This window comes from Nyctereutes procyonoides, unplaced genomic scaffold, assembly GCF_905146905.1.
Source record: "Nyctereutes procyonoides isolate TBG_1078 unplaced genomic scaffold, NYPRO_anot_genome, whole genome shotgun sequence".
Taxonomy (NCBI): Eukaryota; Metazoa; Chordata; class Mammalia; order Carnivora; family Canidae; genus Nyctereutes; species Nyctereutes procyonoides.
In genome coordinates, this window is record NW_026575046.1 from 56168928 (window position 1) to 56183256 (window position 14329).

Sequence of the window (14329 nt, forward strand, 5' to 3'; positions counted from 1 at the left end):
GCTTTGTTGGTTGTTGTGGATGGCACGTGAATGTGGATCTACACCCATACGTGTGGTCAGAGCTCACTGCACTGGGTGAAGTCACAGCTCTGGTCTGGCTTCCTAAGGACAGTGGGACACGAGGTTGAGTGAGGAGCTCAAGGGATCAGTGGCCCATGACTCTGGCCCATGGAAGTCACACTCCCTGTGTGCCTGCCACATGCTCTCATTGTTATAGGTGCCATAGGGGAATGGCGGGCAGGAGACAGACACAATCTGTATTCTCATGTTGCAGACATACATGAGGGTGATGGAAGGAACACACCTGAAGAGACAAAATCAAGCAGGAATTCAACCAAGTATGAGTAGACAGGGGAAAGGAAATGACTTGGTGATAAGGCGTTAAGCTGGAGGAAATCTCTGGGGTTATTAGTGTCAATCTTTTCATGGTACGGAGCAGATACAGAACCCAGAGGAAGGGATGTGTTCAAGGGGAATTTTCAATTCATACAAAGTAATTCGGTGAAACCGTAACATCTTGCTTATCATACACGTGAAGTTGTATTACACTGTACATACTTTCCACTGTTAAGTCTTCAGAAAGCTGTTATTGCTTTTTAAGGGCAAGGTCGGTGGTACTAGTGTGGCTATGAGCAGGGTTCCCAAAACCAAACTCTACCATGAGCTGGTACATCATGTACACTCTGCAGAGGCTCTCAGGAAGCAAGGATGGGAAAAAGAGGGAGCATGAAGCTGAATTGTATCTGCTGTACCTGAAGGTGAGGCACAGGTGAGGAAAAAAAAATCAAAGTTTCAGTACTTGGGAGGACAGGCTCTTCAGAACCATAAAGTGCCAAGAGCCTGTTGTGACCCCTTTGAATAATACTTATTTCTATTCCACAGTTGAAGTAGGATGTGAAACAGGCCTACTTTTTAACTTAGATTGCATGTTTTGGGATTCCGTTTGATTGGGGCTACTAATAAATACAATCTGGTGGTTAAAACAGCCTCTGTCCCAAGCTACCCTTAGGAACAACAACCATTCACCTTCTGAGGATAAAATTGCAAGCTGCAAAGAAATAAGTAAGACTTTGTGTTCCCTGTTATTGCAGCCCCAAGGTGGGGAGTTGGCAGAAAGATTGAAACGCCAATTTTAGTGCTTCCTGACTTATGCAGTCTTAAGCTCCATTTCCCAATATAGAAAATGGAGATGATAATCCATTATTTAATTTGGAATATAGCATATTTATGTATCTGATATGTGAGGAAGAAACGTTTCAAATTAATACTGGATAGAATATTCAGACAGGCTTTAAGTTGGAAGTTGAACTTGAGCATGGAAGACGTTTCAACTTAGCTAAAATAAAGCTATGAAGAAGTTGGAATGAAAGATCACAAGCAACAACATACAACTTGAAGCAATGGTGCTGTGTTTCCTGAAGTGTTTTCTTATGTTTGGAGCATATCATTTAATTGATTTGAATACTATTTTATAGCTTTTGAAGATTAGACAAATGGTAACGTCTGTTTCTGGTGTTATAGTAGATACCAGGGCGGACCCTTCTAATAACAGGTAAAAATGCTGGATTAAAAAAACATATATATTAGACACCTGGGGGGATCAGTGGTTGAACGTCTGCCTTCAGCTCAGGTTGTGACCCTGGGGTCCTGGGATCGAGTCCCGCATCAGGCTCCCTGCATGGAGCCTGCTTCTCCCTCTGCCTGTGTCTCTGCCTCTCTCTGTATCTCTCATGAACAAATGAAAAAATAAATATTAAAAACAAGTATTGTTGAGTAGACAAAGAAAGACCAAGTGCTAGAGCTCAAAACTATGTCAGAGTAGGAACCCATAGCAATAAGCAACTTTTTCATATAAATCATCTGTTGAATCCCAGTGAGCTTGGACTTAGTTTTTGTGACCTTATGGTGTGGAGTGAGGACTAGAGAAACAGAGGAACAAAAACTTAGTCTCAAAAAAACAAAAAAACTATTCTTAGCCTCAAATGAGAGTTTCATAGGAGGGTCCACAGAAGGTTGTCAGAGTGGACTAGAAATAAGTCAGCTGCCCCTGTATCCTCAAGGACTTCACGAATAGTACACTAAAATGCAAATATTTTTACTGTGTTTAAGTACATCAGAGAAGGAATTTATCTCTAGTTCTTTGGTGCCGGATATAGCAGAAAGTAATTTTTCTTTGGACTAGGTAGACAAAAGCCAAATACCCATATGGGTTTACAGCCCATATTTACACTGCCTGAGAGGTAATTAAAACTGGAAGTTAAGAATTTAGGTTAAAGCGATTCTGAATTGGTATTGTCCCCAAGAGCCTGGAGAAGCAAATGCAGACTCTCAAGAGCAATCCACCTTCATCCAATACCTCAAGAATCCCTACAAAGTTTTAAGAATAGATGAGCTCATAATTAGAAGCTAAATTAAGAAAAATAATAACACGAAGCAGGTTAAGTAAAAATGAGAAAAACCAACAGAATCATACCCTCAAAGGCTTAGGAGCAGGTATATTAGACATAAATATTCTTACCGTTTTAAATAACTTAAAGAGGGAGTGAAGACTATAGAAACAAAAAAATAGAAAGGAAAAATTAGATTTAAAAATAATAACTGGAAACGAACAACTAAATATTGAAAAGAATATGAAATAGCAGATTAAGCAAAACTGCAAAAACAGAATTATGGAATTGGAAAAGGTTACAAAGAAATTATTTAAAAGGCAACATATTAAGACAAAAAGTGTTGACTAGAACATTGTACTGAAATTTGAGAAACAACTGAAATTTCTAATGTTAAATAAGTGTCAAATTATAAATTATTCAATTTTAAATATATATTAAAATGATGCAGTCTCTAAAATTCCTTGTTCCTGGAAATAATTTACTCATTCAACATTTATTAACTCCCAATTGATGTAGTAGGTTTTGGTGGTACAACCGTGGGTGAAAAACCCCACGAGATTATGTACTTTTGTGGAAAAAAAAATGGCTATATGATAGTAAGTAGTTTTGGCACGTAGCACACTTTGAATTGACAGAAAGTGTATTTTGTTTTACTTTAGACAATCTTGAGTTTACTTTATTAAAATGTTTTTTATTGAGTATAGCTAACACAGTGTTACTTTAGTTTCGGGTGTATGGCACAGTGATTCAACAACTGTATACGCCATGTTATGCTCACCTCACGTAGCTCCCATCTGTCATCACACAATGCTATTACACTTCCACTGACTATATGCCCTATGCTGTGCCTTTTACCCCCATGATGTATTCATTCCATAACTAGAAGCCTCTGTCTTCCACTCCCCTTCTCCCATTTTGCCCATCCCCTGATCCCTTCTCTCTGGCGACCATCAGTTCCCTGTATGTACAGGTCTGATTCAGGTTTAGTTTGTTTATTCATTTATTTTTTTTTAGCTTTCCCATATAAGTGAAATCATATGGCATTTATCTTTCTCAGTCTGCCTTATTTCACTTAGTGGAATACCCTGTAGGTTCATTCATGTCACAAATGGCAAGATTTCATCTTTTCATGGCTGTATAGTATTCCGTTGTAAGTATGTACCACCACTTCTTTATTAATTCATCTTTTTATAGACCCTTGGATTGCTTCTATAACTTCACTATTATAAATAGTATTGCAATAAACATAGGGGTGTATGTAAGAATGAATTGATGAATTAATATTTTCATTTTCGTGGGGTAAATATCAGTATTGGAATTACTGGAATATATGGTATTTCTATTTTTAAGTTTTTTAGGACACTCCATATTGTTTCCCACATAGCTGCACCAGTTTACATACTCAGCAGTGCATGAGAGGGTTCCTCTCCATATCCTTGGCAACACTTGAACTGACAGAAAATATTTAAAAAAAAATCAAATCATGACAGTCTTTGTTATGTTATAGTGAAAAAGAAAATGGGGTGCTTGTACACCAGATATTGTGAGACTGCCCTGAAGGACAGAAGGCAGATAAGATTTTCCTGGTGTAAAGAATAGCCCATAGCAGACTCAGGAAAGAATTAAATAAAAAATCAGAGAGGTAGGTGAGGTTTTCCAAGCTAAGAAAATGGAGGGATCACCTGGGAGCACTCAGAGCTGGGTGGCTGTGGTACCATACATGATTATCCAGACTACCCGGTCTCTTAAATCTGATGCTTTTTGGGCCAGGCCCTGGGTCTCAGAAGCAACTGAACCAGATAATGACAAACAGTGGGAATGTGGAGCCTGAAAGTCAGAGGAGTTGCCTGGAAGGCTGAAAATTCCAGACGGTATGGTCCTCACTGCTCACTGAGAACTAGATATTTCTATACATTGCTGAAGACTGCCTTGTGCTGCTTCCCCATGGCTCCTAAAAGAAATAGCACTGTTAAGTCATAACATTCATACACGTACCTACAGGGAAGCCAAAAAAGATGAGAACCCTCACAAAAGACCAGAAAACATGGGAGAACAACTGAGGCAAGAGATTTCCTACAATGATGAAAAGCAGAGAGAGAGGAAGACAAACCAGGAGAGACTCCTGGCTCTGGGAATCAAAGGGTTGCCAAAGGGCAAGTGGTGGGTGGATGGGATAACTGGGTGATGGGCACTGAAGAGGGCACTTGATGGGATGAGCACTGGGTGTTATACTATATGTTGGCAAATTGAATTTAAGTAGAATATTAAAAAAGAATGAAAAGCAGAGTTTCAAAAAGTACAGAAATTTAAGAAACAATATTATATCATAAAATATATCTACTTGTCATTACATGTAATAAAAGAGTGACTTTTATAAAGGAAAATTATAAACATTACAAAATCAATAGTTACATTACAAAATCAATAATTATAATCAATAGCAAAGGCACCCCTGAAGAGCAAATCATTAAAACAGGAAGACGGATTGAGAATTTTTTCTATAATAAACAGCAAAAAAAAAAAAAAAAAATCTGGAAACTTTAAATTAAAAAAATTGAGAAATATGATGTTTCCACCCTCATCTATTGGGCATTCCAGAAGAAATGACCGGAGGACACACAAGAAGGAAATAATTAAAGAATTGACAAAATATTTCATTGACTGAGAAAAACACCTGTCTCTAAATGACAGGCCTCACTGAGTGATGAGCAAACTGAAGAAATATATAGTCTCACCTTGGGAAATTTTAGAAAAATTTCTGAATGAGCTTGCAGGAACTACCTACACAAAATGTACAATAAAAAGGAAAAAGAAAATAACCTCAGAGCAATTCAACAATCAGATCGACACTGGGAACCACAGACTATACCACTGAATGCGTAAAATAAATGGTACAGTAGTTTCATATTTCTGTGAAGCCACCTTCAGAGCTGTGATAGCTCTACAAGGGCCAAGGATGCTGTGAATGTATTTTTTTTTTTTTTTTTGAGGAGGCTGACTGGATTTGGAAGTTGGCAAAACTCCGTATCTGTGAGTCTGAGATAGTCGTGATCTTGGCAGCAAAAGAATGTGTTAAGGTCAACAGTGGTCTGGAGTTATGATACTGGTTGGGTCAAGCCACAGACTGGTAGACAAGCCAGGGGGACACCCCGGGAATCCAAGAATTGAAGCATTCATGGCGAGTGTAGGGAGGCTTCCATGAGGCCAGCTGTTCTGGAAGGTCGCATGCATCTGCCGGACGGTGTGCAGCACAGGACAGAGACACACACCCTTGGCTGAATGTGAGGTCCTGCACGTGTGCACAAGAGTTACGAGAAGGTTCAAGGCAGGGGACACCTGGGTGGCTCAGTCAGTGAAGCCTCAGCCTTTGGCTCAGGTCCTGATCCTGGGATCCTGGGATGGAGCCCGTGTCGGTGTCGTAGGGCTCCCTGCTCACCGGGAAGGTGTTTCTCCCTCTCCCTCTGCAGCTCCCCCTGCTTGTGCTCTCTCTCTCTGTCTCTCTCTCAATCTGTTAAATAAATAAATGAAAGAAAAATACTTTTTTAAAAAAAAAGCCCAAGTGTGGGGAGGGGGGACAACCTGGAGCATACTTTTAAACTTTGTAAAACTCTGAATTTTTTTTTATTTTTTAATTTAATTTATTTTATTTTTAAAGATTTTATTTATTTATTCATGAGAGACACACAGAGAGAGAGAGAGAGGCAGAGACACAGGCAGAGGGAGAGGCAGGCTCCATGCAAGGAGCCTGTTGTGGGACTTGATCCCAGGACTCCAGGAGCATGCCCTGGGCCCAAGGCAGGCGCTAAACTGCTGAGCCACCCAGGGATCCCCTAAAACTCTGAATTTTTTACAGAAAACTTCTTGTTCCATAAGACTTATTGACTCAGGGTTTCTGAGCAGAACTCCTGACCGATCATTGGCTCACCACTAAGATTTGCGGACTCAGATGTGAGCCCTAGGAAGCTACGCACAAAAATGAAAATAAGAATAAATACGAATGACCTGAGGGCTTAGTCTCTGTACAGTGTAAGGAGACAGACTCCATGGACTCAGACCAGGCAAATCACAGAACAACAACAATAAAAATCTTATAAAGAACATTAATATAAATACCCAAAGGGGATCAAAATCTAAAATTGCTATATAATCTGAAAACAAAAACAAACAAAAAAAAACCATGAGACATAAAAAGGTAACAGGGAAGTGCAACAGGTGTGACATGTTCACAGGAAAAACACAGTCAATAAAAACTGTGAGGGGGATTAAATGTTGTGCCTAGCAGATACGTGTTTTTGTTTTGACTCTCTCTTCTTTTTTAGTATAGTTGACATAGCAGATGCATGTTTTAAAGCAACTATTATAAATATGTTCCAAGAACTAAAGAAAACCATGATTAAAGAATTAAGGTGTAATAATAAAATCTTTTTTTTAATTTTTTATTTATTTATGATAGTCACACACAGAGAGAGAGAGAGAGAGAGAGAGAGGCAGAGACACAGGCAGAGGGAGAAGCAGGCTCCATGCACTGGGAGCCTGATGTGGGATTCGGTCCCGGGTCTCCAGGATCGCGCCCTGGGCCAAAGGCAGGCGCCAAACCGCTGCGCCACCCAGGGATCCCTAAGGTGTAATAATAAACCATAAAAAAAGAACATATTCATGAAGAGATTATTTTTGAGATCAACCCGATGACTTTAAAATGGAATTGCATGTGCCATAACTTAAATTTTAAGAATTCATTGCAAAGGCTTGTCTTCCATCATGACTGTCAAAAGAAACAAATAGTTGTTTTTTTTTTTAAATAGATCAGTAAAAATTATACTAAAGAAGCAGTAAGTAAAGAAGCCTGTGGGACATTATCAAATACTAGTCTAGCAAGTCCCTCCCACTCATATGTAAATTATGCCTCAATAAAGCTGTTTTAAAAACCTTAGGAACTGAACAACATACATAAATCCAAAGCTAAGTAAAAGAGAAAAAGAATAAAGAAGGCTATTTCCAAAGCTCACAAAAGAGAAGAAAGAACAAAGAGATGTGACAAAGTTTTATATATATTTTATATATATTTTATATAAATGTATTCATATATTTTATATGTATTTAATAGTGACAAAATACACACTCTGTCAAGGTTCCACTATACCACAGTACCACAGTGATAAAATACATATTGCAAAATTTGTTAGAATTGTAAAAAGTTTTGTTTTTCATTTTCTTTTTTTTTTTAATTTTTATTTATTTATGATAGACACACAGTGAGAGAGAGAGAGGCAGAGACACAGGCAGAGGGAGAAGCAGGCTCCATGCACCGGGAGCCTGACGTGGGATTCGATCCCAGGTCTCCAGGATCGCGCCCTGGGCCAAAGGCAGGTGCCAAACTGCTGCGCCACCCAGGGATCCCAGAATTGTAAAAAGTTAACAAAATGATGATTAGAGCATATTTTTAAGAACATGTTTTCCTCAGAATTAACTGGTTATATAGACAAAAATAAGAATATGGAGGGCTTGGATAACATAGCTGTCAAGATTTATATAATAGATAAAATAGTACTTTATAGCAAAAAGATAGAGAATAAAGTTACTTTTCTAAAGACACCAGAGATAATTCACTCAAATGAATCATATTTTAGGTTACAAAGGAAGTCTCACGTGTATGTCATTAAATATATAGCTGTATTTACTGCATAAAGGCAAAAAACTAAGAACTATAAACCTGAAGTGCTCAAATCTCATTTTTGGATATTTAATTACCAGCCATGGGCTATCCATGCACAACAAATCAAAGTAATTGTAACAAGTGACGATAAAGATGGAGGAGTTTAAGGTAATGAGAAGCTCATGGAAAATAAGAATAAATAGTGTATTGTTTAGACAAGCCAGAGTAACCAAGGTTCACATGGACATAGTGTTTACCTGGACAAAGAAAGTAGGCCTGACTACTGGTCTTACCCAAATTAGAGTATCCTGGGGAAATTGTGGAGCTCCCAGACTGGCCGTAAGCAGTGGTGGGGAAAATCAATGAAAAATAGCTCAGTCTCTATATTAAGTTTGGAGAAGTAACATATGATATTTAAGACTAAAAAACTTGAGATTATTGAAATGCAAATGTGTCCTGTTGATCCGTGAAGTCAAATAATAGAAGATTTGGCTCATAGATTTTTTTAAAGATTTTATTTATTTATTTGAGAGAGAACACGAGCGAGGGGAAGAGCAGAGAAATGAGAGGGAGAAGCAGACTCCCCACTGAATGCAGAGCATGGATGCCTGGCCAACCCCAGGACCCTGAGATCATGATCTAAGCCCAAGTCCTATGTCCCTCTGACTGGGCCCCCCCGGGTGCCCATTGGCTCACAGACTTAAATTAGTTGCTTGGGAGGAGAGGGACATAAGGTGAGGTTTTTTTTTTTAATAGTTTTATTTAAATTCAACTTAGTTAATGTCTAATGTATTATTAGTTCAGGGGGAGAATTTAGGGATTCATCAGTTGCATACAAGGTGAGTTTTTCTAATAAGCCTCATAAGACTATTTGGCGCTATGAATGATGGAACATAAAACTACAGAAATATATAAGAACTACAAGAATAGAGAAAAATTAATATTACAAACACTTTAGGATTAAATAGTGATGAGAGTACCATATATGGTTATTGGTAAAATCACACGGAGATATGCAGGCATACAAAACACAAACACGCACACACACTCAGATACACATATACACGTACATTTGAATATACAAAGACACAGACTGATAAGTGCAGAAACATAGAAATACACGTTCATATATATATGCATGTGACATGCACACGTACAAATGATTATACGTATGCATCCATGAACACAAACATGCATGTAACAAACACGCATGCCTGTATACATTATATCCCTGTGCCTGCGCACCCATGGGCACCCACATCTGTATATGTGCATGTGCTTGTCTACACACGTAGCCATTCGCACATATATACACCTATGCTCATATAAAATCCTGAATTTATGAAAATAAATGCACTTAAAAATATATTACTATATAGAGGAGAATTACTGAATGGAAATAGTAAAAATATTAGCAATAGTTACCCATGAGTTGTGAGATCAGGATGTATTTATTTTCCAAACTACTTTTTAATATTTTTCAAATTTTTGTTTAGAAATAAATATTTGGAGTAGAAAGTATGTGGCAAATATCACCTGTTTCTGTAATAGAATGATTTGGTCAACTTCATTTCTGTACTGTCACTAACTTCTAATTTTTTTACAAATATCGTTACATGAAACTACCTTCTTTGGACTCCACCTTCTTTGTCTTTTTCTGTAGTCTCTGAACATCTTCCTTCTCTGAAAGGAGATGTATTTCCCTTTTAAATTCTTCTTTTTAATCTATTAGTGAATAGCTAAAGAGTTTTTTTTAATGAAGGATTAGGTTTTTTTAAGACTGAAGGATTAATAACAGATAATTTATTTTTTTAATCTTTATTTATTTATGATAGAGAGAGAGAGAGAGAGAGAGAGAGAGAGAAGCAGAGACATAGGCAGAGGGAGAAGCAGGCTCCATGCACCGGGACCCCAATGTGGGATTCGATCCCGGGTCTCCAGGATCGCCCCTGGGCCAAAGGCAGGTGCTAAACTGCTGCGCCACCCAGGGATCCCAGTGACAGATAATTTAAATCGTGAAATTCACCATTTTTGGACTTTCTGTTAAAAATATTTTTGACTACATTATCTGTAATTAAGTTAGAAGATTGAGTTTTACTTGATCAAAATCTTTATCAATTATTTTTGGAGGCATGGGAGGGAAGAAATCCTTGCAAAGGACGTCAGAATAAAATAAAAAGGAGAAGTTTTGAGTGTCTACATACTATCCCAGCATGGTGTAGGCTCTATGCATACTTCAACTCACCTAATTTAAATGATAGAGACCAGGTTGCCTGGTGTGGAAGGAAATGAAGTGTAGTTTATTTACATATGTTTAACTTTGAGGCTGCTCTGCAAACTCTCCAGGGAATTGTTATTTAACTTTAGAAAGCTGCTCTTTGGGTTCATTTACAAAACCCAAGTGCATTTTGAGAGAAAAATCAATTTTAAAATGTGTTTTCTTAGTTAAGTGAAAGTTGAGTTCTGTAAACAGTCACCTCCCAGGATGATAAAGCCTTGGGTGAGTTGGTGTTTGTCTCTGGGGAAAGCAGTTGGCTTAAGTAATCACCTCTTTCCTAGGAGCCTCAGTGACCTATCCGAGAGGCTAGCTTAAGGATTCACCACACAGGATGCATTAACTCACCAAAGTGAGGCAGCGGTGCCATGTGGCTGCCTGCCTCATTCCTTAAAATGTTTAAATGGCTTTGCCAGTATATTTATATCTTAGCAGTAAGGTTAGAACCAGATTTGAAAATGTGTGTCACTTCTTATCAATCCATTGGTGACTACTGAGGGGTCTCTGTGTTTTGTTTTGTTTTTTGGCAGGGGGAGGGGGGCACTCAATGCAGAAAGGGGGTTTCTAAAAACTTCCCAGGCTTAGCACAAAAGAGCATGCTGATTAATTAGCTGTGTTTACCATGAGTACAGAATACAGGACTCTGAAAGGCAAGCATTGGTCCTCACCAGCCCTGTGACCTTGGGCAAGGCCCTAGACCTCCTCAAGCTCCAATTTCCTCATTTCTAAAAACCCCACCTGACAAAGTTCCTAGAAAGATAAAGGTGAATAACGCATGTAAAACCAAACTCTTTGAGAGTTACTTTTTCAATAAGCAGTTTTTTCTTTTGCTGGATTGATTTAGTTATTGTTAAGCAATTTTCTGTATAAAATATTGTAGGTCTAGTCATCATTTATCTGTTTATTTCCAAAGCTGGCATAGAAAAAAAGTGACATTTTTTTCTAATGTTCAGAAATTTTTCTTGGGATAGAGACTGTGCCAGTACGTCTAGGGACAATACATATCCATGCCTATGGTTAGGTCAGTGCATGTGGATTGATACTTTTAGAACTATAATATGAGCTGGTGTGCATAGACAGTTAACAGCAGACATTTCGACAGTGCTAAATAATTTCTAACCCAGGACTAAACACATAGACAACTTTGGATCTTTAAATGAGACCAAAGTTCCATATACCGGGCTTCATCTGTAGAGCCATTGGATACAAGATCCCAGCCAATCAAATGAACAATCAGGATAAAGCATTCAGCTTTCTTGAATTGGTATCAGTGTGATTTTCACAGAATTTTACCCCTTTGGGAGTGTAAGAAAAAAAAAATCTAAAAGTTGTGAAAAGGGATTTAAAGAACATGGAATCTGATTTTCTTCTCTTTCATTTTCTGGCCAGGAAATACTGAGAAAAACATTGAGTGTTCCTGGGCTTTAGTGTCTCATCTTTAAAGATTTTTATTTATTTATTTATTCATGAGAGACACAGAGAGAAAGGCAGAGACACAGGCAGAAGGAGAAGCAGGCTCCCTATAGGGAGCCTGATGTGGGACTTGATCCCCGGACCCCAGGGTCACGGCCTGAGTCAAAGGCAGATGCTCAACCACTGAGCTACCCAGGTGCCCAGTGTCTCATCTCTTAAGGGTGGTTGATAATAACTATCTCTTAAGGTCAGTAGGGGGATTATAGTAATGTATGTAAAGCATTTGGCACAATGCCTGGCACACATTTGGTGTTCACAGAATGGAGCAATACCACTGCATGGATCTTAGGCGCTAGAGCATTTAGTGATTTCTTTTTTCTTTTTCTTTTTTCTAAATTTGAGTTTCATCTTAGATACTATTCTTTGGAACAATCTTTTCATGCTGAAATTTCATTACATATGTAAATCTGAGGGTTTTTTTTTTCTACCTCCCAATACGATTAGTGCTTTGCCAAGTCACTAATTACTGAATTAGCAAAAGCAGCTGGTTTAAATCAAATCATTGATGGAAGTTAAGGTGAGGAATAGCAATGTCAGAGCTGCATTGATCTGAACAACAGACAGGCATGCCATGTTTAACCTTCAAGCTCAAATCACACCGTTAGGAAATCTACCATTGATGCTAATTGGGAGGAGGAGAAAATCAAATCATCCATTTGCTGAGTGGAAAAAAAAATAGATCAGCATTATTGGGCCTCAGCCCTCTTCAGATGAATTGTGTAACACAATTTAGAGCCTATGATGCCAAAAGCTCAAGGTCTTTAAGAGGTGAATGGTTACTTTCAAACAATCAAACTGGGCAGGTACCAACCCAACAATCATTGAGCCTTTCCTGCTAGTGTGGTGGGAAGGATCCTGGGAGCCTGATCCCTAGAATCAGTGCAGACCCCCACTCTGCATTGAGTGCTTTCCCCCAGAAACCACAGAGACCCCCTCATAGTCACTAATGGGTTGATAAGGAGTGGCACACACGTTTAAATCTGATTCTGACCTAATTCTTAAAAGGCCAAAGATATGGTTTTATTTTTAACGCTCTTCCATGAGGATCTCTGGTCTTCCTCCCATTTACTCTTAGGATTTGAAAAAGTCTTTCCAAATGCCCATGAGACCCAATATTAATGACAATCACACTGTGTTAAGCAGGATATTAAGTAGACCGAAAGCATAGTAACAGGGCAAGGGGTCGTTCTGTATGACATTGCCCCAAGGCTATGTTGATACGCACAGAAATGGGTGGTTTCCGGGTAACCTCAGGGCTCAGTGCCAGCAGAATGATCATGGAGACTAGATTAATTGATTAGAGATACACTCTTGAATGTCTGCTATGATAGGAACTCCTGAAGGATCATAATACCCTATTGAAATTTGGAGTAATAAGTGTGTGATAGTTAATTGTATGCGTCAGCTTGACTAGGGCATAGCGTGCCCAGATGTTTGGTCAGGTATTATTCTGAGTGTGTTGTTGAGGGTGCTTCTGAATGAGATGAATGTTTGAATCGGTAGATAGAGTAAAGTGAATCTCCCTCACTAATTAGGGAAGGCTTCATCTAGTCGAGTGAAGTCCTAGAAAGAACAAAAAGACTGAGAAGAACTTCTGTCTGTCTGCTTGAGCTGAAACATTGGTCTTTCCTTGCTTTTGGACTTGAATTTTAACATTGGTCCTTTCTGAGTCTTTAGCCTGATGACATTCAGACTGGAATTTATACCAATAGTTCTGCTGCTGGTTCTTAGGCCTTGGGATTCTAGAGCTCCATCATCAGCTTTCTCAGGCCTCCAGCTTACAGACTGCAAATCTTGGTACTTCTTAGACTCCATAATTACATGAGTCAATACCTTAGAATAAATGTCATGTATGAGATATGTTTAGATAGATATATCTCCTATTGGTTCTTTTTCTCTGGGAAACTCAGACTAATACAGAGCAACTCCCAGGATTACCTATATAACCAATTATAAGACGACATTAAGATCATTTTTACGATGCTATCTATCCTTCCTTCACATCATGATGGGTTACACGTAAGCCATTTCATAATCCTTGCAACCATGATGTGAGGTATTGTCACTTGCAGATGGGCAAACTGGAAATCTGAGAGATTAATTGACTCTCCAGAAACAGATATCTACTAAGAGTCAAGCTTCAAATCCTATCTAGGAATTGTGTTTTGCTGCCCTCAGCACTAACTGCTAATCCAAAAATAGCCCTCTGATCTCTCTGACTGACTCCACTCACTGATCCAGATGACCTCTCAATCCCCAGTTTGAGTAAGGAACAGATAATGAAAGGGGCATATTTAGTTATTGGTTAGTCTTCTCTTTTTTTTTTTTTTATTTATGATAGCCACAGAGAGAGAGAGAGAGGCAGAGACACAGGCAGAGGGAGAAGCAGGCTCCATGCACCGGGAGCCTGACGTGGGATTCAATCCCGGGTCTCCGGGATCGCACCCTGGGCCAAAGGCAGGCGCCAAACCACTGCGCCACCCAGGGATCCCTGGTTAGTCTTCTCTTTTAGGCTTTGGTTATTATTTTTGTGCTTCT

General features: G+C 38.8%; 1 protein-coding gene across 1 annotated transcript in view; it reads left to right on the forward strand.

Annotated features, from left to right (window-relative positions):
• Positions 1-659: 659 nt before the first annotated feature.
• LOC129509412 (basic proline-rich protein-like) overlaps positions 660-14329 on the forward strand; it is a 32533-nt gene continuing 18863 nt past the window's right edge. The window contains exon 1 of the mRNA XM_055324860.1: positions 660-769. Within this exon, the coding sequence (XP_055180835.1) occupies positions 660-769 (110 nt within the window). The remainder of the gene's footprint in view (positions 770-14329) is intronic.